The sequence below is a fragment of the Micropterus dolomieu genome, linkage group LG20 (assembly GCF_021292245.1).
Source record: "Micropterus dolomieu isolate WLL.071019.BEF.003 ecotype Adirondacks linkage group LG20, ASM2129224v1, whole genome shotgun sequence".
NCBI classification, from domain to species: Eukaryota; Metazoa; Chordata; class Actinopteri; order Centrarchiformes; family Centrarchidae; genus Micropterus; species Micropterus dolomieu.
Window position 1 is genome coordinate 1218620 of NC_060169.1, and position 26460 is coordinate 1245079.

Consider the following 26460-nt stretch of genomic DNA (forward strand, 5'->3'; position numbering starts at 1 on the left):
TCTGAGGAGCTGTTTCATATATTTGTCACTTACATTTTAAGTCCGCGTCTGTCCTTTTTCATCAGCTAATGGAAGAAATGGAGCGTGCAGTGCACCACACTGCCAGATAAAATTTCAGGCCCATACATTATAATATATAAAACCTGGAAATGTTTGCGTTGAGAAGGACGGTGTGGCATTTCCCGTCATTACTCTGCTGGATTTCCTCTGGCAGGACTCTGAACATGCTGGTAGTGTCAAATATGGGTCAAGGTGAACCATCTCCACCATCTCTCACCCAGTGCAGGGACGAAGGCTGGTTGGTTGGCCGAATGTGAATTGTGGCAAGACCCATGTGATTTCAAAGATCCAGGGGAAATCTCAACTGGAAATGAAACTTGACGATTTCAATTGTGTGTTCCGTATTAAATGTACTGTATATATGCACACATATCAGATATTAAAATATTGCTGTACATTTTTTTGGAAAGCTGACTTTTCCAAGGGACTCACATTAAGTCCTTCCTCTGCTCTTTAAAGATTGTTTTTTAATTGATGGAGGGGTGCTGTTAAATGTCGCAAGAGAGACAAAAACAAGATATTGTTTAGAGTCCCAATAGACGGGTAGAAGAATTAATATATAGTATTTATAGTATATATCTGAAACGTAATCCTCCCACAGGCCAAGTGACCACTGTTCACATACAGTATATGAAAAATGAGTCACTCAGCTTTTGGTCACCAATCCACTGATTTGTTAATGAAGCGCAGTGACCTGTTATGTTCACAAGAAAAGCTGGACCAAAATACGAAACTCGAGAGATCGTTAGTTAGTAGGTAACCACAGTTTATTGTAAAAGCAGAGTTGAACGAATGCACGGACAGCAAGGCGGGCAGCGCGACAAGGCTCGTGAGCTTAGGGGGAGAGTGAGGCAGGTAACGGCGCTGGAGTGAACCTGAGCGCAGGTAGTGTGAGTCAGAGGTCCAAAAACACAAAGAAGAATGACAAGTTGGAGAGCTACGCTGTACAGTAATTACCATCCATCCATCGTCAACCGCTTATCCTGCGTACAGGGTCGCGGGGGGCTGGAGCCAATCCCAGCTGACATCGGGTGAGAGGCGGAGTACACCCTGGACAGGTCGCCAGTCCATCGCAGGGACAGTAATTACCACACCAGCAAATTGAGTGATCTGGCGAGGACTGGAGTGAAACGCCAGGGTTGGCTGCAGAGTCTTGATTAGTGGGATGAGTCACAGGTGTGCAGGATGCTGCGGAGCAGGAGGGAACGCCACGCCCAGACAAAACCACACACACAATCACAGAAGGAGAAACATGGAAAAGGTGACAGGAAAAGAGCTGGACCATGACCAGTGGCGTACTTTGAGAAAGGCTGATTTGATTGTATATTTCACATTACAGCTGTCTATTAACGAAACGGTAGAGAGCACATTTGAGAAATATTGAGTCATTAAATAATTCATTTATTGTTGGCTCAAAAGTAGTGTAATTTAAACACACTGGAATTAGGACATGGCCTCTGAATGGGAGCTACTGTCTGGCAGGTGTCTACTAGAAGTAAAGATGATCAGACATGAAGTGTAATCAAACAAACCTAGGGTGGGGGCACTTCAGCCATACGCCTTACGTCTGTTTGAGGGAACAGATTTGCTTCAGTTTGAATTAATACTGCCTGCTAACTGGCCAAAACAGCTTGCACTCCTCTCGTGTTTTACAGTCTCGCAGAGTAAAAAAAGAAGCATTTCTCATTGCAGAATGTTTAATTGTCAAGCTTCCTGCCATCAGGTCAAACGTGAGCAATGTACTGTTAAGTTATGGCTCGGGTTGTGGTGGTCACACCTGTGCACACTGATGTCATAGATAAACAGGATAAACACACATATGCTAACTATTATGCTTTACCATAAGAATAATTGCTCGTAAAGGCTATAGCCTTGATTTAGCCAGTATATTTTAAAACATGCAGTGTAGGGACTGAGAATCAGTGTGTATTGATGGGAAAATTACCTTGATTATTGAATAGCCAAAAAAATGTATATAGAGTAATGCTCATGAACATTATGATACTATTACCAGAAAGGATGGAGAGTATGGTTATGGCAGGACATAGTGTCTTACTGATGGTTCATTGTGTGCTCAAGTAAAATAAAACTGAACTGAGAACCAGCAAACCTACTGTGCTGCACCTCAAGGTGTCCTGACGACAGTGTGGCAGCGCAAAGCAAACCTGCACCCCCACAATATAACTTATTATTCTTAAAATACAGTTTAATGTCTGTTAACATGTGTTTTATTTGATTTGATTTGATGTAGCTGTGGATCTAGAGAGAGCTCATTTCCATTCCAAGATGTTTGGAGGCAAACGCATGAAAATATCTCTAAAAAGGAAAAGGAGCTCTTTAGAACAAGACAGTTTTCTTGTTAATACAATTGTTACCACGTGTTTGTTGCTGACTCTTCAACGCTTCATGTCCGGATGACGCTGTAAGACTAAAAGCTTGAGATAGTCTGCAGGAGCGCTCTTTTTTTCCCATTACTCTTCAAATCTGACTTGTGAACAGACAATCCCTCTTTGCTGACTGAGGCTGCAGTGGGGTGAAATGGAAAGGGAGGAAAGCCAGATGTGGATTTTTGTACTTCACGCATCAGCTCTCTGCTGTCTTAAGATAAAATGCTGATGATGCTGGTGCCTGAGGAGTCGTTGTGGAGTCACATGGCCTGAATGCATGTGGAGGAATGAGCTGGTGACTGAGAGTACTCTGCCGCATCCAGAGCACGCCATTGAGAAGTTAGAAGCCCTTGTGCACAATGACTGATCGTTTACTGTGCATTACATTCTCCACCGGCCATCAGTCAATGTAAGAGCTCCATGACTGTCTAACCGCCCCTGAGCCAGACCTCCAAACTCCAATAAAAAGTTTTGCGTGGACAGCAGGAGATGAATGTCTGACAAACAAACGGCCATTGCTTTGCATACAGAACCTCTCCTCCAGACTATAAATACACAGCCTCCCACGGCGGAGCCCAGATTGAGGCAGCTCCCTGGGGTAAGCTTGCACTTCATCCCATACAGCCTGTCGAACAGCATGTCCCACATCCTGCTTGCTCCACTTTATTTTGATAAAGCAGCCCCCCCCCCCAAATCATTTGTTGAACAAAATTACACCTTTAATAAACTGTCAGACCCTCTTTTGCACGCTGCAGTGCGCTGACCTATTGAAACTGCCACTATGTCAGATTTGGGTGATTACCAGTGGCTGCCCCATATGGGCCAGAGGGAGTGTGCGTATGTGTGTGTGTGAGGGAATGCTGGGAGATAACCTTCAGTGTGTCAGCAGTGCAGGCCTTCTTCCTCTCTAGACAGATTGTGTTGCTAAGGGAACTGTTGCTAGGATGGCAGTCGCACCTCTCTCTCCTTCTTTATTCTCTCCTCTCTCTCTCTCATCCCACGTGTCTATTCAGTGTAATCCTTGCACTTAATATAAGCTGAATGATGCAGCCTTACAGCAAACACCTCAGGCTGGAGGAGCAAACTTGGCCTTTAAGTTGCACCTTAAACCAGCTGGTTCCCCGCTCAGCTCTGCTTCACAACCTAGATGACGCTGATCAGTCTCGCCACACCAGGCCCGGCCGTGGTTACTGCAGGAAATGAGAGATGGATCATACCATTTTATGCATATTCCAGAAAATGAAGACCAGTGGGGGAAAAACTTGTCCAGGTTAACACATTCTGAGCTAAGAGGAAGATGTCAGATTAGACAGCTTCAAGAAGTGCCTCTCATTTTGGATTCCTTATATGCACGATTGCATCAACAACAGTGTAGGTCAGGAACCGCAACCGGAGCTGCTGCCACTGTGTGGGAGACATAATGTCATGCATTTTCTAAAATATGCATTTTTAGCTGCAGTTGCAGGCTGACTACAGAGATGTCACTTTTGTTTTTAGGACAGAAACGTGGAGGACTTCAGCAGAGTATCAACCTACCAGCATTAAATAAATAATCTAAGTTGTTGGCTGTCTCTAGATATTTCTGTTCATGTTGTTCTTGTTGAATTTGTGGTACCCACGCTTATTCCTTGCGAGTCAGCTGGTTTTTGGTCATTTGATTATTATAATGTTTGCCCCAGGCCACGCAAAGGCAATCTACCTCTAGTTAGCCTAGTTTTATTTAGCCAGATTAGAAAGTTAGAGTAATAGGTTCTTCCTGTTGACAGTGTTGTCTTCAATATGTGCATATGATTTTCTTGATAATTGAAGTTTCTTTTACCTTCTATTTTAGCCCTTCCCCTGGCCAAATATTGTAACACACCCCTAGCCTGCATCATTAAAAGAACAACAGAAAGTGAATCGATCTGGCAGGTGACAGGCGCATCCCACAAACATCAGTGGGATTATAAATCCATCAATTAACTGATCAGTTAGTAATTAAGGCAGACCTCCCGCCATCACCAGCTTCTGTTCCACTGCTGGTCACACACCCACTCTGCCATCTCACACACAGACACACACGCACAAACACACCCTCCCTACCAGCCAGTCATTTCTGTAGTTGTGATTGCACAATGCAGAGCACCGCACACCTAGACATCCATCCACACCGAGACTTTGCTGCTCCCTCCTCTCGCTCGCTCGCTCTCTCTCCCTCCACCCCCAAGCCCGGCGAGCTTCAGCCTTCCTCCCCGCCTCATCATGAGCCATTAGCAGCTATCACCACCAGCCAGATGTCGCCTCTCCTCGACGGCGCAGCACTCCCACACCGCCGGCCGGAGCCTCCGCAGCAGCAGCGGCAGAGGCGGGGGTAACGGCGCGGCCACCTCCGCGTCTCCGCACAGGAGAGGCGGCCGACAGGCTGCCGCTGCGGCGGCAAGGCGGTAGCTGGGAGGGGAGGGGAGGGGAGGGCAGGGCAGGGGGGCGCGTCTCTTTCGTCGTCGTCTCTCTTGTGTTTTTTGTTTTTTGGGGGGGGGTCGACTGTTTTCTGGAGATGCTGTCGCCGGGCTGCCGGGGCCGCTGTCATACCGTCTGATAGAGATAGAGTCCGGCGAGAGGAGGAGGAGGAGGAGGAGGAGGAGGAGGAGGCGGCGGCGGTGGTGGGGTGGGGACGGGGTTGCCCTGCCCTGCCCTGGCCGGACTAGCTCTCCTCCAGCAGCATGAACCTCCACTCGGGCAGGGCGTCCGTGGCCATGCTGCGGATGATGGGCTGTGCTAACGGGCGCTCTGCTCGGCATCTCCTCCACAGTGACTGCGTGGTGGACGAGAAGACGGTGGTGCTCCAGAAAAAGGAGAATGAGGGGTTTGGCTTCGTCCTGCGAGGGGCCAAAGGTAGGAACATTTACTGACTTTTTGTTCTTCTAGTGTACTATTACTCTCTTTCTGCCATTCTCCTAAAACTGCACTTACACCACCAAGATTTTGTTTTTCAAAATGTAGCCTACTATTGTGCAATTTCATCTGGGGTTTGTGCAGTTTGGCTCATCTTGGATCAGTCTTAGGGGCTTGTATGTGAGAGAATGCACGGAGTGGTCCTGTAGACCCCCTCCCAAAATCACGCACATGCAACATGCAGATAAGTTCTGCTTTTAAAAAGTCACTTGCACATAATGCGCTCACACAGCAGGAGTGTCATTGTGAGGGTGGTGTTGTCAGGGATGCAGTTGACAGTAAACTCACCCAAACTTGCCCACATTTTTATTATGATGTTTGTAAAAGGGTTTACCCTCCTCTCTGGGCTGTAATCAACATCTGTAATGTGACTTCACTGCTTAATCAAGGAAAGGCATGAAGAAATCCCTTTTTCCCCTCGCTTTTACTTTATATTTGTTGCGTAGAGCCCACCATAATTTACCTCCTACCACATCAAGAGTTGTTGTGATATGAGTGGCCTATCCAGGTTTGATTTTTTACCAGGCTGTGAGATTGGCTCTAAAAATAGCCAGTTTGAGCTGCTGCATCGGTTTCTATGACGATTCTCACCATGTCATAATCCACGTTGCATTCCACAACTGTGCGGTGGCGTTCAATTGGTCTACGCCATGGTTACGGTCGGGAGGTAAATTTAGTATGTTTCCAATTTTGAAGACACATATGGAGAGAGAGAGAGAGAGAGAGGGACTGACATGGAGGGAGAGGAAAGAGGGATTTGGCTTGAAAAACAAGAGGAATGTTCTCGTCATTCTGACACACTCTGCTATCACCCCGGGGAACTGACCCAGCCGAGCTTATCCTGCACGGGGGGTGAACACACACACGAGCACGCAAACGCGCACTCATGCTCGAGCTGTCACATAAGCTTACATCCTCTTTTGCTCTCTGCATTTCTGCCGTTTTTTTGCTCTCCGTCCATATCTCTGTCCCCTTCTCCTTCTCTGTCTACATCTCTGTCATCGGCACAGGCAGACACCTAAAGAAACATCGTCATCACAACCGTGTAAATACCCTCACGTAACCCTCTTACGTGCTCGCGGACTGTCTTCCAGTAGGAGGATGAGTTATAGGAAGTGTCACTTGTCACCACTGGTTTCTCCCAGCCGCAATATTTTTTTAACCTCCCCGAAAGCAAGCGGGGGGGATGGGGGGGTGGGCTGGAACCATGTGTGGGGAGAATGGAGCGATTGTACAGTACAGGCTCGATGGTAAACTCTAAAAACTTAAGAATTTAAAGTCAACTACAACGTTATAAAGATCACTAATAAAATTGAGTTTTGGTGCGTGTGCATATCACCTGTCATCTGATCTTTGTAAACAGCAGAGCTGGGTGTTGAGCTGTAATACTTTAGGTGGACAGTTAGCATTGAAATGCTTTGTCTTTGATCAGAGAAATCATCATTTTAGACTTAGATTATTTAGCCCGCTTCGTTTTGAGACAGCATCAAACAGATGAATTTGGGAAGTTTGGCTGCAAAGAAAAGGAGTTTTGTAGATAAACGCGTTCCCCAAAGTGAGATCTCTAAAAAGTGTATAGTTTTAGTTTCGTTACCAAAACACAAATGGACACTTGCATGTGCAGAGAGACTCTTTAATGGTGTGTGAGACAACAGTCCCTTACTGGACATAATATTTCTTTTGTTGTTTGAAGGAACATGCTTGTTTACCTAAGCCAAAGTAAACACACCCGAGCAATGAGTCTTGTTAATTGACACTCTGATATCAGTAGGCCTTTTTCACAGCAGACATTTTGACTTTTTATAGTTGGAAAAGCAGCTGTTACTAATAACATTATCAGCATTTAGGTGTAAATGGAATGCAGCCCTAAGTAATCTTATTAATTACACCTGGGTTTGATAAGGTCTGAACTGTCATGTCATTGTTTCATTCTCCTCTGACAATATCTCATGTTTTGTGTGCATTAGTGTGTCTTGTATTTTGCTTTCTCTATAATCCTTTCCACCTCTGTCCTTTCTTGCTGTGCAGCCGATACGCCCATTGAGGAGTTTACTCCCACACCTGCCTTCCCCGCTCTGCAGTACCTGGAGTCTGTGGATGAGGGAGGAGTGGCATGGCAGGCGGGGCTCAGGACGGGGGACTTCCTCATCGAGGTAAGAGCTGCTTCATTTCCAAATCTATTTTCGTGGTGCCTGCATGTGCAGTTAGGTTGCAGAACCTGGTCCAGCAATGAGCATGGTCAGGCAAATGATGAAGATTTTATTTACTCCAGCAAAAAGGCTTGTGCTTATTAACACTGGTGAAACATGTTGGCTTACTGTTGTTGCACTTCTGGTTCCTTGCAGTGTTTGCAGTGCAGTCTTTCTGGACAATGCTGTCAGCTGTAACATAAAATGGACAGGAGCAGTACCTACCTTGGCACGTTCCTTCTTCTACAAATATTTCAGAATCAGAATCCGCTTTTATCGCCAAGTATGTGTACACATACTTGGAATTTGACTCGTGATTGCACATTGCTCACGACGTGCTTACTTATACAATAATAAAATCAGACACAGGCTACAGTATAGAGAACACATATACACACAAACAAAAACAGTAGAGACAGATTTAGACAATAGTGCAATGAGCAGACTGCAAAGGACGCAGGATTTAATTAATATTACCATTATTATGTACATGTCGGAGGTGTCTTCACTTGGAACTGGGTTTGAATCAAAGCAACGTGTGTGCAAGGTTCAGGAGATCTTCATCAAACCTGATAACAAGATTGTGATAATACTCCAGTGGATTTGAACAAGACCGCTCCTAAGATTGAAACAGTTTTGGCAGCCCTTTACTGTGAAATCGCCAGTTTGCATGCAATTAAAGCAACAGCTGACTCCTGCCACTTCTGATTGGGACGGTGACTTGTGGATGGAAAAGAAAGTCTGCAAACTGTAGACATTGTCATGGATGAATAGTGTCCAGAGTGACTCTTGAGGCTTCTCATTCCTGGTCTGCACGTACTACCTTAACATGAACAACTGACTACATAAACCAGCTACCTAAATGAAAACATGATGACGTTAGACCGCAGCCTTTATTTATTTTTTAAAAATTTTTTAACCTTCATTATTAACTTTCCCGAGAAGACTGGTTTCTGCCGGGGTCAGTGAGGCAGCGCAGGAGGAGCCACCGCCGGTTTCCTCTGCTCTTTGGACACAATAGTTGCCTTTCTCTTCGTATCACTGTGAATGGACTTATTTTCTTTTTGACAGCATCAGCGCTCCGCTGGCTGCCAGATACCAGACTGTGTCCGCTATTTTAGCCTACTCTCTCTCTTTAATCTCCCAAAATAAGCGTTATGTGAATTTGGAGTTCTCGAGGTCACCAACACCTCTAAGTCATCTGACTTGAAGTCCAGTGATAGTTGATGTTTCTGCTCCATTTTCAGTGCATGTTTCATTTAAAAAATGACGATTAAAAGCCGTTTAGCTCAGCGAGATGAGAAAAGTGGCATCAGTTGCTAGGTAACAGGCAAAAAAGTTGATAACCGATGTTGGATTGAGTATTTAGGATTTCATAACCTAATAAGATAAGATGAAGTAAGATAAGATGGGATTCCTGAAGTTAGTTAGGATTTGCTTCTATAATACCAAATTGAGAAAAATCCTATCTTAACTTAAGACTTAAGATAGGAACTTTCTGATCATCAGTGTCTGACCTCACAAATCTTTATTACTGGATGAACGGGCAAACATTCCCACAGACAAAGCCTTCCCGGAAGAGTGTAACCTGTAATAGCTGCAAAGGGGTGACCAACACCGTATCATATATGCATATGGATTTAGAATATTTAGGTGTCCCAGTACTTTTACCCAAACAGTGTGTTTGGCTGGTTAAGTTTTTCTCTCATGAAGCTATGAAGCTACAGTCAGAGCCAACACTGTTACACCAAATAAAAGACATCATATCATTCTCAAGAACTGTGCAGTAGAATGGTGGATACTCAGAACAGGAGTTTTAAAGGAGAAAGCTGTGTTTATCCTCCCAGTATTTGCCAATGCCAGACTGCTGCGTCTGTTAGAAAGTAATATCTTCATTTGTGTGCAGGAAATCTGTTTTGGTTCAACATTACTGATGAATTGGATTTGTAGTTCGGTATTAGTCATAATGTTATTTTGCTTCCGTTAATTCGCTTGTGTAGTTTACTAGACTTCATTTCAGCACCAGGAGCTGTCCATAGCATGAGCCAATAACTATCCCGGTGCATGATGCAGAACAGGATCGGGATCAGTAAAAGTTTGGATTTTCCGGTAAGCCCACCGTTGTTTACCATCTCCACCCGAATCTGAAGAGGCTATACACGCTATACAGTCTTTTTACTTCAGAGAAGCTTGTAAATTTTAGTAAAGCTCGTGAGGACTTTAAATGTATGGTTACATCTGATTGGTCTAACGTATATAGTAGGGACCATTGTAGCGGCCACACATCTTCTAGTATTAGCACTCAATGACGTAGACGGGGGGAAGATAGCATCCTGGCCTTGAGCCTTTGACTGTCTGTTGTCCGTTGTTGCCCTGTAACACCGGCCCTCATGAGTACTTTGTGTCACACTGCAGTCAGACTGGACTTTGCCTTCTGTTCTTTTGTGAGGAACGGGGCGAGACTTCCGGTCACAATTAAATCAGATTGTCTGGCTCTCCACTGTCAGCCAGTTTGAAAGAGGGAATGGGATTGACCTCTCATTCAGGAAATATATCCTCTTATTAAAACTGCCTGGTAAAATAATACATGCAGCAGAGGAGGAGCAATACTGGTTGGCTGTTGTGAGTCTAACGACTTAGCAGAGGTTAATTACAGTCAAGTATGTGATGAAACGCTATATAATTTACAACTTTGTGGAAGCTGCCGTTAGCTTACTTGCCACGCTTTATCCCGCACCATAACTGGGGTAGCGTGACTTTAAAAAGTGTGGAAAAACAAATTCTAATTTCTTTAGATCAAACTGGACAATCTTGTATTGTAGGTTTTGCTTTTGAGATCATTTTGTTTGCTAGTAATGTTCATTCCCTCTCAAAATGTCAATGTAGCTTTCACAAATTAGGGATTTTGCAAAAAAAGCACTTTCGGTCGAACAATTACGTTGCCATGTCGGCAGTGTGGAAGCTTTTTAAAGTGTCCGAGCCGTTTGCAGACGCTGTTCTGCTGACTTGTCTTCCAGCACATCCGCTCCATCTGTGGCTGACTTCTTAGAAAAGAAGCGCTGTCACTCGTCTGTGAGAAGGAGATTAAGCTAGCCGCGCCTACATTTGGAGTGCAGACGTTGCAGGTGTTACAACCCGGCTTGTGGGGAAAGGGAACTGCAGGTTGGAGACGTTCAGTGTTGCAGTATGAGAGTCCTACCTGAAGAGAGGCTGTGAAGTCTTCATGTTACAACATTATTTATCAAACCGGGTCAGACTGGATGGATTTAGCGCGAGGAGGAAACACATGTGACGACGTCCGGTTTTCAAAATAAGGCGTCTGTACAGGATGGAAATAAGATTAATTGGGTTATATTCACAGAAAGTATAAAACAAATTACATGTGTCCATTAAAAGTAAACAGACTCACGTAATTTACTCTACCGGACCCTCTCGGGCCCCGGACCCCCCCCACCATAGTCTCTCCACGTCCTGTGGGAAACACTGAGGAAAAAAGCTCATTCTGACTATTTCATTTATGCAACGGTAAAAAAAAGGCAAGATGAATGGAAAACATGTGAATGTACTTGTTCTGTATTGGGAAATGTCTTTCATTATATTCGGTTGTTTTCGGTGCCTCCCTAGCACTAATTGAAAATGACACTGTGTTGTGTCAGCTGTTGCAATATTTGATCTCTTGGGGTTATCTTCCAATGGCCTCCATAGAATAGTTTTTATCTAAATTACTTGAAATAATCTTCAGTGCCGGTGTGTATTTTGCTAATGTGAGCAGAGCTTCTCACATTCCAGAAGCATTATGCATTTCTCAAGTTTTGGAAGAAATGTCATGTGCTGTGTACTATTGTAGGGATTTCAGTCACTGTTGTGCCCTCGCGTATTACAAATCATATCACAGCTGCTGAGGGAAAAAACAGTCAGAGGCAAAGCACATTGTCTATTTTAAGCTTGCTAGCTTTTTTCCCTGTTCTTACGTGACAACATAACGACTGTGTCTGTAAGCAGCTCGGCACTGGGGATGGGTTTATTTTGTGTTTATGCTAAATGGAGCATCAAATGAGGAGAGCAAACTGTATCTGTGTCTGCAGCTCTCCCTCAGTATGGTTACAGCTCGCTCACTCCTTATCTCTAATTTGTTTTATCTCAAATTTCTGTTGACCCCTTTAATCATCTCATCAATCTGCTTCCGTCTGCAGATGTATCGCAGAACGAACATGTTTACAAAATGCATTGAAGAGCTTGAAAATGTTTGACACATTCACAGCTGCACAGCCTCCAGCTACTGCAGTTGGCCATCCACAGCTCTTATTCTCCACTGAGTGTGAGCAGAATATCATCGCACTGACTGATTCCAATCACTGTGGTTTGTATTTCGACGTCAATACTGCAGTTCAAAATCAAATCAAAATATCTGTTCAGAGATCCATTTGGAGTTGTGCAGCGACCTTAAAGCATCACTGCTGTGGTTTTATTTATCCCAGAGGTGCAATTCCACCTGAAACAGCAGCATTAACCCCCCCCCCCACACACACACACACACACACACACACAGAAGAACACTTTTTTAACTCTTTTTTTTTTTACATTATTAAAGACAGATATATTGACACAACAAATATTTGCCAAATAGCACATCCTGTCCCAATCCAGCCTGATTTTAATATGGCGCCAGTTACTTACAGCACACTGCACAGCTGTCTCACCTGTCACTGGCTCCAAATGGATCGTTCTGTTATCAGTTGTAACTTTTATCATTTAGTTTTTGAGGTTATGTGACGTAACCTACTGTTGCACTGGCTGCTGTGTTTTGTCTGTAGATCTGTTTTGTTTACACATGCAATAAATTCAGAAGAATTTTTTTTAAAACGAGCTGGAGAAGTGTAAAGTTGCAGGATTGCACAAAGAGCTTTCTGTAAACTCAAAGTAAGATAAACTATATCAATATTAAATAATAAGGCACAGAGAAGCAGCATTGGGACAAAGTACTAAAAGAAACATCCACAAGTTTTAATTACATAAGACAGTTCAGTAACTAAATGAATAGTTGGTAGGTTTATTTTCACAATATAACGAGTTATAGAGTGAAATAGAGTTTGTAACTCCCTTCTGCTACATAGCAGACAATTTACATTAATCCGGGGGGGGGGATTTGGCTTTCTTAAGCTTCCTCGTTTCTGAGCTTTCTTCACCAGCGTGTGAGACGACCATGCCCGGTTCTCTGTGATGCTGATTCCCAGGAACCTGAAACTGTTGACCTGCTCCACCTCAGCTCCACTGATGTAGACAGGAGTGTGTGTCTTTATCTCCTTCTTCCTGAAATCAACGATCAGCTCCTTGGTTTTGCTGACGTTGAGCAGCAGGTTGTTCTTTGAGCATCACTCTGCAAGATTACGAATTTCCTCCCGATATGAAGTCTCATCGTTGTTTGAAATCCTGCCGATGATGGTGGTGTCGTCCGCAAACTTCCCAACAGAGTTCTCTCCATGTCGGGGGAAGCAGTCCGGGGCGTACAGCGTGAACAGGAGGGGGCTGAGCACACAGCCCTGGGGTGCCCCGGTGTTGAGCACTAGCGTGGAGGAGGTGAGTCCGCCAATCCGAACTGACTGGGGTCTGTTTGTGAGGAAGTCCAACAACATAGAGTGCTGAGTTTGCTGGTCAGCTTCATGAGGAGAACGCTGAGCTGTAATCCACAAACAGCATTCTGATGTAGGTGGTGTTTTTCTCAAGGCGTGTATATGTGGCCACATTACTGTAACTTAAGGCCACCTGTTCGAGTATGTTAAAGAGTCTTACAGAATGTCAGTTATGCGCAAATAACCGAATCAGGTTGAGTCTTGGCCACCCGGAAATAGAGCTTTGTAAACAGTTGCACAAATGTGAAGTTTGCTGATGTTGAGTTATATTTTATTGGAAACATTATGAGCATTGTTTTTTTTTTGGTGTGTAGTTTTATGTTGATCCATTGACTTGAATTTTGATTGGTCATAATGTTGCCCCAGCTTCAAAATGAAAAAGTGAGCATGTTGAAGATGCCATTGGTTGGACTGTTTATTATTTTTGTATGTTTCACTACTGCAGCTGTGCACTTAGCAATTAGAAGTCTCATGGATCTGGGGCTCATTTCTCAAAAGAAGTTTGAGGAAAAACTTATATGCAAATGGTGGTTTGATTGTCAGTTGCAAATTTGAGAGTCCTAGAGGGCTCTGGCCTTATGTACGTATTTACATCACAGAGACTGACTGAATGAAAACAGCACATTTAGACAAGTAAAATCTGATAAATATTTCTGAATGAACCAAACAGCAGCTATAAGGGGACTAAATACAGTCATGATACAAGTATTCAAACAGTTGCTGCTATAATAATAAAAAAAACAAGCCTAGGCTATCTGTGTCCCACTCCTCTGTTACCAATCCACCAAACCAAAGATGAATTCAAAAGTAAGAGGAAATATCACAAAATAACTAACAACTAAATGTGTATTGTTTGGTGCAGTTGTTTATTCCGTCTTGTGGTAACCATGGCAGCCTGTTGGCTCTAGTATGTAATCCCTTTACCATCCCACCAGATGACCTGCTGTATTCAGCTGCTAAACCACATTTCCAATGCAGAGGTGTCTCTATATTTCCCTGACACGTCTGTCACATATAAATGAGGAGAATTTATACGTTACATGTTTGGCTAATGGACTTCCCTGCACATCGTTGCTCCGAGTCCCTCTTGAAGCCTCCTTTCTTTTCTCCTTCAAAGCGCATTTTATTTTGTGGGTCGTCCTTGATGGTGGATGCTGATTGGTTTTCAGATCATGGGTTGAATGACAGAAACAAAGAGGCAGACAGAACTGGAAAGAAGCCATTGATTATCACAAAAGATTTGGATTTAGAAGTAAAGTATTGCTAACAAGTGCATTGTTATATATTAACAGCACAGGCGGAATATTTTATCATCCTGTCATATATTTCAAAGTGCCTGGTCATAGTTTTGAGTTCTGGTAGAGGTGTGTGTGTGTGTGTGTGTGTGTGTGTGTGTGTGTGTTTAAACATCTGTTTTTACGTCCGCAAGAGTGCACATGCGCCCTGTTTCCCCTCTACTGTACATCAGCAGAACATATCCATTTGCATGCATGATTTAGGGCTTGGCTAGGCATCAATCTTTTATTGCCTCTTACAGCTTGGCATGAGGATGCACGCGTGCATTCATTTGTCTAAGTATGTTAAAGTAGGTGCTTGTCGTTGTCCCCATCAATAACAGCTATGCTTCAGCAGTCTGCGCTTGTTGACTTTAAGTAAGCACAGTAAGGAGGAAAATGACTTGTTACTGATTAGGTTGTCACCTGTTTGCGACACTTAAAAGGCCAAAAGTCAGAAAGCTACAAGGTCAGGGGTGTTTTTGATGATATGAAGTGATTCCTCTCTGCTGACAGACGGAGTATATGCCCATCGTTTATCCTCTTGGCCAGTGAAGTGTGTGCTGTAGCAGAGCACACAGCCAGAGTTTTGCCTCATGGCCACAGTAGGTGGTCGGTCCTCATAATTGTGTGGTGTCCTTTGGGATCGTCTCATAGCTGCTGATTAAACCGACACGGTGGCTCCTTTTCTCTGCCTTCCTGGTTCACATTACCCAGTGTATCTGTGCAAGTTGCACTGCCTTCTATTGCTTTCAGTGTTCAGGACATTATTGATGATAATTCCTGAGATGCATCTTGGCTGTACTCTTGTTTAATTTAAACTGACACAAGTTTATTTACTGTTTATTTACAGATTTAAATTATTTATATTGTAAATACCATAAAGTTTCTGCATGCCACCTCAGTAAATGATATGTGAGAGCAGAATGAAAGATTTTTGACAGATGGAGTGGAAGAGGCTTACTTCTTCTTCTAGTCTTAGAAATAATTTTGATGGTTGTTGCATTTCTGACTCTTTAGCAAGTTCTTTTATTATATCTGATGAGAAGTGTGTAGATATTTTGCAAGCAGTCTCCTGTTTTTCCAAGTGCAGATGACAAAGGCCATTTTGTTTTTAAGAAGCAGGAGAACAAGTTGGAAAACCTCTGAGAAAAAGAATAAAGAAATAACGCCCCAAATCGATGTGACAACAAGTGTGTGTCTTTTCTCACAGAAGGAGCCAGTAAACACAGGTGGAAATTCAATTTTCAGGATCTCCACCTCCACTGGAGTTCCTGGTCAGACCACCTCCAACATGAACTGTCTCAGGGATTCACTCTCACCAGGAGTTTTCACGCTTTTCTCCCCAAACCCTCAATAACTTCAAATATCAAAATCAAAATTACCTCTGGAAAAGGTTAGATCCATTACACAGCTTGAATATTTCCTTATCTTTGTTTGTGAATGTGAGAAAAAAGCTTTTTAGACTTTCACCAAAATACTAAACCAGTGCAGTTCACAACGGGCCACAGCGGTGATTGATTAGAGCCTGACTGAGATTGGATTTTTGAGGCAACAACATTGACATAGAGAATTTAAAAGAATCAAATGTATATCAGCCAAAATTAACTTTTTAACATACTGCTAAACACTAAGGATGCATCGAATGTTCGCCAACCGAAATTAATTGCCCGAAATTAGCAAAAAAAGCGCTTTCAGTGTTCGGCATAACAAGTCAAAGACTAAATTAAAGACAAAATTTTACTGACCAATTACGTTGACATGTCAGCAGTGTGGAAGCATTTTAAAGTGTCGAGAAAGACGCAAAAAATGCCGTTTGCAGACGAAGTTCTGCTGAATCATCTCCCAGCACATTCACTCCATCTGTGGCTGACTTCTTAGAAAAGAACCGCTTTGAGTGTTTCTCGTCGGTTTTCAAAATAAGGCGTCTGTACAGGATGGAAATAAGATTAATTGGATTATATTAACAGAAAGTATAAAACTTATTACATGTGTCCATTAAAAGTAAACGGACTCACGTAATTTACTTTACCGGACCTTCTCGGGCCCCGGACCCCCCCCACCATAGTCTCTGCAAATCCTGCAGGAAACACTGAGGAAAAAGCACATTTTACTATTTCATTTATGCAACGGTAAACAAAATATTGGCAAAAAAAATGTGAAATACCTTGTTCGGTATTCGGGAAAGTTTTTCATTATATTCAGTTTCGGCTTCGGCCAAGAAATTTCTTTTTGGTGCTTCCCTATTAAACACATAACAAATTTGGTTATAAAGGATTAAAATTTAAAAAAAATGACATATTTACTGATTAGGATATTTGATATTAAAAAATGAAATCTGTGTAGCGCTGTAAATAAATTATTATTAAATAATAATTTTTGAATTACTTGTCCGTTCATTTCTAGATCTTTAAAACATCAGAAAAATCGTCACAAATGTTGATTAGTGTCAAAGAGCCCGTGGTTATAACTTCATGTTGTTATTTGTCTGACCAATAGCATAAAACTCAAAGATATTCGGTTAACTGTACTTAGGACAAGGATTATTTACAGCTCACATAATCTGGCGCCAGTGAGGTTTGACAATTAAACCTGCGAAAGTAAAAGTCAGTGCTAAAAATGTTTAGCACAATGTTCTCTGCTAACAAAAAAGAAAAAATCCGTAAGAGACTTGTTGATGTCGGAACTTAGCGGTTCTGGATATCTGATCCAACTGAAACCAGATCCAAAATGAAGCTGACTGTCCCAACCCTAAATATTGGCCGTGTCGATGTACTGCCTCCATCTGGCTCGATCACTGACCATTCCATAAACTCCTACAGAGGTATGGACGCTCCCAAAGCTAAAAGTAATCTTTGATCTCCTCCCAGCTCACTGTTGATGTTTGAAACTCAGTTGTGAACAGTGTTGAGTTCCAATCTATCTACAATAAGCAGGAGGAAATTTTAGCACTTAGGGGAGCTATTGGGTGCAGTAACAAAGTGTATCTTTACAGAAGAGAGTGGTTGTTATTGTGCATGTCTGAGAGACAGACGTGTTATGTTGTGAGTTCATTACAGTATTGCTCACAGGAGATAACATGCATAAAAAGTTACCATCCTGAATGTGTGTGTGTGTGTTTTTGAATGTGTGTGCGATGTAGGTAGATGGAGTAAAGTACTTACGCTCTTATATAACACACAACTTTGGCCAAGAGAAGGATGTGTGACCAGTGTAACATGCAAATGCATCTGCCTCCCTGTGCCCCCGGGTGGGTGTGTGTGTGCACTTGTCCTTCTGTCAGATCTCTGCCTCTCTGCATCTCTCTGAGGGCTGCAGCACAGCACACAACTGTCAGTTGTGCAGTGAACTAGCACAGGCAGTCCTTACCATTTCTTTCTCCAAATGCTCTTAAAGTAAAAAGGAGGGCTGTCTCCCCGCCGTGCAGCAGGCAGTTCACTGACTCTGTCCCTTAATGCAAAACATCTCCCGGATAACTTCAGACGCATATATGATGAAAAACCTGATCTTAAAAAACCCTGAGATTACATTCAGCGTATTAGGAGTTGTTGCACAGGAAAATCTTAAAGGTTCAGTGTGTAAGTTTTAGTGGCATCTAGTGGTGAGAGTTGCAAATTGCACCCCCTCCCCTACCCAAGCGAGTTGCATAGCTTCGGTACCTGAGACAGGACAAAAAAGGTCCCCTGGGAGATAGCAGAGAGTAGCCAGTCAATCAGGAAATCAGGTTTTGTTTCATGGATGTTTTAAGAAATTAAATTTTCTTGATTATTCAGTAAAAGCACATGTTATTGTGAATATTATTGTTACTTATTCATTAACCCCCCCCCCCCCCCCGGCAAAAACAAAATAAATACGTAAAGTATTCATTATTGGTCACTTGACAGGCACATGGTCATGTTATGTGTCACTATTAGCAGTAAAATAATGTAAATACATGTTTTCCACCAGGGATGATCTGAGCTTTCATGCTGGAAGCTACATTTTATTGCCAATTAGTGATCAGCTGATTGTCTCATGCAGAGCGCTGGAGAAAGAGAGTCACTACATGAAGTTAATCCAACTACATGTTTTTTCTACCAGAGCAGTAAAAGTTTAGCTGGCTGATGCTTCCATGCTCTAAGCTAACATTACCTTTTATTGCCAATTACTGATCAGCTGATTGTCTCGCTAACCGGTAACCGGAAAAGCCAAACCACAGCCTGGAGAACAACAAGGCTACACGAAATGAATCCAACTAGTGTCACACATTTTACACCACTGACAGGGGAAACACGTCACTTCTCTCTGTGATTCTGACCAGCTTCAAGCTAAAGCGATCAAACTGCAGCTTTCATTCGCATCGCTAAAGTCCGACTAACTTAATTACCTGTCCAGCAGAAAATAGACAACTTCAGCTCCGCTTTGAAAATATCTGTCCCATGTCAAAGCCTTCCATCTGACTTTTTGCCGTCATCTCTCTGTATCTGTCCCGACTCCTCTGGCTTCATGGTATAAAGCTCCACAGGCTGTCGGCTCTCCTGCTAAATAACACGTGTGCTCGTTCATTAGTCCAAATATCACTTTTCTTTTTACTTCTAATAAATCAGAAGACTACCCAGAGACTGATTATTATTATTTCCTCTTCGTCTTCTACGGATGCATTTAATGTAGTGACGGGCGTCTACACTGCTGGAATTATACAAGGAGAAGAAGAACGCCGTCGTGACGAGACGTGCTGTTTGTCCGTTGTCGGCTATTATTATATATGCATGACGACACAATACTACGACGTCCATGGAAGTGGGTGCCCGCGGTTATGTAGATATAAATGTCTCATTCTAAGGTAATAAAAACACAACAGTTCATTATGTGAGGTCTTTATACACCACAGAAAACATAGTTATGGATCTTATATTGCATTTCTGTCAATCCTCAGAAATATTACACACTGAACCTTTAATCATCAAAATGTCATGAATGTAATGCCAATTATTAGCATGCAAATCTAACTTACAGTGCTTGATTCTGGTGTCTAAAGTGATCTGAATAACAACAGGAAAAATTATCTCTGCTCTTCAAAAGCTATTTCATAAGTTATTTTCCTAGCAGAATTGAACTCATTTGCCAAAATGTATCTTTTTTCAAATGTAATTTAGTCTCTTTCCACTCATTGCCTGTCTCCTGAAGGCAGAGAGCCTTAAAATGCAGTTAAATATAGAAGAGAAAAGCTGCTGTTTGAGACCAGGGACACGTCTGGTTTGTTGCTGTCTGACCTCATTTTTAGATTTGGACTCCAGGTTGCATCCTTTATTTTTGTGTGGACAGGATTCTTTTACTTGTAATTAATTATTAACTGAATACCTGCTGAAAAAAGACGACAGCATCTGCATGTTGAAACGCAAACCGCAAACGCAAGCCTTTGTTTAGTGCTAGCATTTAGACCATGTTTCTGTGCTTCTGATTGGATTACTGGCATTATTGCCCTTGACCCAGTTATGCTTGATGAGTAGCCAGTTTGGCGGGTGGCAGCGTGGCTGACCAGAGGGTTCGAAGGCCAAATCATGGCAGGCTGCTGGCGTATTAAAGAAATACAGAGTTTCCCTGAGCTGCTTTTAGGTCCCCTGTTGATTTTAACCCAAACTGAGATTTTACTCTTGCCACATGAACAAGTTACTTTGCATCCTTTATTGTTTATATTACACAACAACTGCTGTGCCCATGAGTATACTACATTTTTTCATTCCTGGCCATATCAGTGTTCATTTTTATATAATAAAATGATGTTACAGCCATGTCTAAGATGCTCAACATAAAAGAAAGTGTTGTTCCCTTCTTGGTCTGCAAATCAGTCCTTGTTAGACTGGAAAACTGCAGTGGACTCATGTATTACAAAATGTGTCTTAAGGGAAAAGGCTTGCAATATTCTGGATTTTTGTTCCTTCATCCACGTGAACACACATGCTATAGTTTATTTTGACTCAATCCTACATTCACTGTCCTGCTGCTCCAAATACTCACTAGAGCACCAGATTTACAGCTGAAAATGGTCCCAAACAAATGCACTGTTTACTACTACTATTTTAGTATTGTTTGCTCAAAACTACAGTGTCCAGCAGTTTTAGGAAATTATTTAGCCTCAGGATCCAATTGGCAACAGACGTTCATCCGGCCGCTCCCAGCCTGTGTGCATACACACACACAGGACAGGATAGCAGAACACAGAGCAACTTATACAACCTTGACGAGGGTCATAATAATACATGATGAGGTTTAAGAATAATGGCTTTGCAGTCAGAGTAGAGCACTTTTGTTTGTGGTGATATATGTGAGGTTGTTAGTCGTATTTTTAGTAGAACATTGTTAGATATTTGGATGCTGACGCATCAAAGTCACATGAGGATCCTTTCTTTATTCATTTTATTGATTTCCTGATGAAAGAGAATTTTGGGATGTGATATGATGCAGGGGCAGATCATTTAAGAGCGTCAGGCAATGTTGTTTGATCAGAGGAAGGGGATTGTTCAAGCATCTGTGATGACTTTATCGATTTGAATTTTTATATCGCTTGATTGTTGTACCACAAAGACTTTTCATTTTCCAGGAAGACTCTTCACAGATGAGCTGATGTTTGACTCAAGGTCACTTTGAGGTCACGCCGCTGACAGGGACCTTCTGTCTTCTCAATCAGCACGATAAAGAAGCTTCATTATGAGCTAGTCAGTGTTTTCTAGTCACCTGGAGACCTTGCACTGTATAGAAAGAACTTGGCCTGCAGCAATTACATTTCCTGTTTTCAGAGTTTCAGTGAAAACCCACCAGAGGTAGTGTCTAGGTAAACATAATATCATGCTGTGGGGGTGATAAAGAAAAACTAAAATCACACAGAGGAAAGATAATACAGAAGAAAGTGTTTAGAGCTTCCCTCAGCCCAGCGCAGCTTAGGCAGATGGCCTTTGTGTCTTTTTGTGTGTTTAATTTAAATACATGTTTGTGTGTGTGTGTGTGTGTGTGTGTGTGTGTGTTTACACAGCATTTGTACATTTGCATTTGTTTTTAACATGCTTTTTCCCGACCAGGTGTGTGATTCTGTAGGGTCACCTGCAGCGGTGTATTCCTCCTCACTGTACAGCTTTGCTAAAGACTCCAGGTTGCCTCTGCCGCATCGTTTGTCACCAAAGACTAAAACAAGTCCATCTGAGAACTGCTTCTGCTGATACTGGAATAGTGGGACGTATTTGAGCTGTCTGACCCCTTTCTGTGCCATTTACATGACTTTAGCTCTCACGTTTCTATAAACAAAAACCCTTTATAAATTGAAAGATGACATAATCAGATACTAATTCTACACATGTGGGCTTTAAACTGATTCAGACAGTCATCCACCCACAGCTGATGTCTTTTGAGCCTCCTTGATTTGAGAACTCTGTGCAAGTTCATTGTTATTGTATGTTTCCATTAAATTGCTGAGCAAGTTTTAAAGCTGCACTAATCAATATTTTTGCATGAACAATGGATACAGTGAGTATGTATAATTGCTTGCTGTGGCCAACCCACAGAGAATTATCCCCTGGCTCATTTTGGTTTAGTCTAACTGCTCTCATCCACCTCATTTCCAGCAGCAGCATACTTGTTTTTATCAGAAAAGCTCCGATAGACCCGGTCTACACTACTCTACAGACAAGGTGAAGAAGGGGAACATTTAGCAGCTAAGGAGCCAGATGTTCTCACGACTTGTTGGAGACAAAAACAGAGCTGAGAGGGGAGTGAATATAGTTTTAGTTAAATAACAAGTGTCCAGAAACAACGCTGCTCCCGTCAGCTGGAGGTGTAAATATTCCGTGTTTTCCATTTAAATTTATCTGAATTCTGTGTGTTAAAGTTGACGCACATTTGTCATCAGAAAGAGTGTGTAATCGTGTGGTGAACAAAATTTCAAACAGATCAATAAGAAAATCTTAATAGTTGAATCAATATCAGTGAATTTCATGTATCATGCAATATGCATTTATAAGTAATGTGTGTGCAATTATTTATGGGGGAAATTCCCAATAAATGTGTTGCAACAGTAGGATGTTAAAATACTATAATACTATTTATTAGGGGAGAATTCAGAATCAGTGCATTGTTGCAGCTCATGAATATTGTGAATTGTCCCCTGTTAAACAGGCTATTACTTGATAACACACATACTGTGTGGGTCTGATGGAGGCTGCTCCCACATGGGCGAAACTTAATTTTAAATGGAATATCTGGCTCCCCCCCACAGCCACGAAATCTTCATTGAGCTGGCGTCTGGCATCTGCCGATGTGGTTTGCTAGCCCTACGACTCTTCCATTTGACGTCATGTCATGACGTCATGCCGCTAAGCTCCGCCCTCGCTGAAACGCAACTAAAGTTTAAATTAATTGAACTTTTGAGGCTACGAGCGAGAATCGAATTGTCTGTGTGAAGACAGCTTCATCTCACGCATTTTTGGGGGGGTTGTTGAAATATATATAGCCTAATTATATATTTTTTGTCATCCTTTCAGGGGGGGCAGGCCTGGCCTTCCATTTCAAAACATTGGTAGGGTAAACACTGATTGCCTGTTTCTGAAATGTGAATCAGTAGGTGTTTCCATCAACTACCTTTATGCGAATATATTATCTTCCACATAAGATGGTAATAGTGTTTTCTGTGTTACCTGTTGATGTTTTGTCAGACTGACCTTTGTCTGACATGACACGGTACATGCCTAAGCCTGGTCAAATTTATGTTTGCCCATTATTGAGTATTGATTTTTGGCGTGGGAACCCCAGGAAGGCAGATGGAGAGCTGCACTGCTGACTTCAGCCTTGGGCTTCAAATGTGGAAAGAGTAAAGAAAGCCCCTCCATCATCATCCGTTCCCCTCAGCTATTTGCTCATTACCCACTTTAACACTGATCAATACCTCTCAGTGAAAATCAGAAATCTCTCACGAATACAGCTGTGTCCACACAAACCCTTACGAGGCAACACACACAGGCAGAGACGCGCAGGAAAATCACATGACATTCAGTTTTAAAATAACAGAGTGGAAGCGTCGTTTCCTATAAATAATTTATTTATAGGTACAGCGCACAAAGAGCAGCATGCCTGAGCCCACGGTGCTCAGGGAGCTGCTTCTTATTTTTAAAACAACCACAACGCAGCCCACTGTCAGATGGCGTGGCAGGAGACTAGAACCTTTTAAGATGGCTGCACTGGGAGAAGAAGGAAAGGGGGGTGACATTTCGGCGAACCGGTATATTGACAAAGAGAGCTCAGTATCAAATTAAACCCCCAATTTAATGATGAATGGTATGATCCCCCCCCCCCTCAAAACACTGATAACATTCTCAGCACCACTCCCACCTCCAGCGACTGTCGCTTAGCAACCAGGAACATGCTGTGCCTTACTGTGTACACAGTGATAATGCAGCTTTTAAGAGTAAAGCGTCGCAGAGACTCAGGAGACAGAGAGGGAAGTGTAGGTTTTTTGTAAAGTGGAGGACATCAGGGCGGAGAGACGGGCTGCGGCCTGGTGACCTGTCTGAGCACTGGGCCGGGCCCTGAGGAAGGCAACCCGTCTCTTAGATCTGTGTTCCATCTCTGAGACAAGTTTGGAGTTGTCAGGTAGTTGACCCCCATTTTCAGTTTTGGGAAGTTTCTGTCAGTTATTTAGCGTCGAACGTCGAAAAAAACAACGCTGAAGGGGTACCCAAGGTGTGAAAAAGCAACGCCACGGGGTCTTGACCAAGCGTCCATATGTGACGAGTTGGGAGTGAGAATGTGTTGTCATGTTAAACACATTGTGATAGGGAGGGGGGTTATTTTTGTTTTGACCTTACCAATCAGTACCATGTGACATATCCCGCTGCAACCAACCAGCTGGCGTCATTTTCAGCCTACACAGAAATTGTGGAAGCTGAACGTCTTTCACAGCAATCAAAGATGACATGGCATTTTGAGGTACAGAACCAGGTTAGAGCTGTACCTAAATGGGAAAGTAATCAAGCAGGATCTTTTTTGCAAAAATCCATACAGGTGAATATAATTTTGTTTGTGCCCCTCAGAATTAAACATGTAGCCTAAACTTGGAAGACAAAGCATCTTGTTTGCCCAGAAAAAAATGCCACTGTTAGTCAGGATAATTCACAGAACACACTGTCAGCAGTTTGGTGCAAACCGGGGGGTCTGTAGATTATCCGGAGGAACCAGGACACTGTTTCCGGAAAGACAGACTGTTGTAGAGTTATTTGGACCGCATCTGTATAGCAAGTTTCCTCTCACTCACCCACGGTACAAGGTGTTAACCTAGCCGATTTACATTTACTCATTTGGCAGACGCTTTTATCCAAAGAGACTTACATTTGAGGAAAAACATACAAGCATCAACAGAGCATCAACTACAGATCTACAACTGACAATACATACTGGTAAGAGCAGCAATAAATACTAGTAAGAGCTCACAGTACATATCACATCAATGGGGTAAATACCTAGGGAAGGAAGTAAGAGTTAACAAAAAGTGCAATCAAAACAAAAAGTGCAATCAATACAAGATCATTGTAGGGGATAGAAGAAGAAGAGCACAGGAAGTGCATGTTATGGGTTAGGAGTTAAAGGTGTTAAAAAATAAAGTGTTCTCGGAAGAGATGAGTTGAGAGCTTCTTGAAGTTAGAGAGGCACGCCCCTGCTCTGATGGCGTGCGGTAGCTCGTTCCACCATCGTGGTGTCACAGATGAGAATAGCCGGGACTGGGATCGCTTTGTGTGAAGGGATGGCAGAGCCAGGCGGCGTTCGTTGGAGGAGCGTAGCGGCCGAGAAGGAACGTAAGTTTGTATTATGGAGTTTAGGTAGATGGTGCAGACCCAGTAGTCACTCTGTATGCAGCATTAGTGACTTGAATTTGATTCTGGTGGCCCCGGGGAGCCAGTGGAGGTCACTGAGTAATGGAGTGACATGAGTCCTTTTGGGCTGATCAAAAACCAGATGTGCTGCTGCATTCTGAACCATTTGTAAGGGTTTCACCGCACAAGCTGGGAGACCTGGTAGGAGGGCATTGCAATAGTCGATGCGAGAGATAACCGTGGCCTGTACCAGAAGCTGGGTGGCGTACTGAGTGAGGTAGGGCCTGATTTTCCTTATGTTGTATAGAGAAAAGCGGCACGACCGAGAGACAGCAGCAACATGGTCTGAAAAGGACAGCTGGTTTTTCAAGCCTAACCTAACAGGGGTACCCCAAGGCCCCAATAAGGTGGTGTAAATTGAGAAGAGAAGGGGCCCAAGCACTGAGCCTTGGGGTACCCCTGTGGAGAGGCAGTGGAAGGAGGATAATTGTCCTTGCCACAAAACATTGTAGGAACGCCCCGAGAGGTAGGATTCGAACCAGATTTGAGGTTCATTGTCTTGCTCTAGATCAACATGTGGACAGGAGGAACCAGGGATGGTGTAATGTAATTAGTGGACGACCCTCCCTACTTGCTGAGCCACTTTATATATGTGTGTGTATGTATGTATGTATGTATGTATGTGTATTTACAAAATCAGATTTTAACCATCTTTTTAACTTTTTAAGTGTGGAAAGTCCGTTTTTATCTCTGGTCCCATTCCCACAGTTGGTCGCGGTGCTGGCCGCTTCAGTAGACTCCTTGGCCTCCACGACTGGCTCCAGTCCGCCTGCAGGGCTCATCGTGTGTTTTATGTGGATAATTTTAATATTTTCTGGCAAAGAATGTCTCTTTTTAAGACAGACGGACTTCACCCAAACAAACGGGGCTCAGAAATGTTAGCTGCGCACATACAGCATGTGGTGCGGTCCACACATGACTTACGTGAATGACTAATCATTCATGCAGCACACCTGGACACACCACCGCTCACTGAACAGATCTCTGCCTCACTGCCACTAACAACTGTCTCCACCTGCTGGCATGTAAAGCCGTCTGCTCCCAGCGCTGTTCCACAGACTTCTATTCCTGTCATCATCACGCATAGACCAGTAAAC

The 26460-nt window shown here is 43.0% G+C and overlaps 1 protein-coding gene across 6 annotated transcripts in view; it reads left to right on the forward strand.

The window, feature by feature from the left end:
* LOC123958919 (SH3 and multiple ankyrin repeat domains protein 2-like) overlaps positions 1-26460 on the forward strand; it is a 221894-nt gene that overhangs the window by 166114 nt on the left and 29320 nt on the right. For all 6 annotated transcript variants that reach the window (XM_046032667.1, XM_046032666.1, XM_046032668.1 and 3 more), the window contains 2 exons: positions 5236-5318; positions 7407-7531. In XM_046032667.1, coding sequence (XP_045888623.1) covers positions 5236-5318; positions 7407-7531 — 208 coding nt within the window. The remainder of the gene's footprint in view (positions 1-5235; positions 5319-7406; positions 7532-26460) is intronic.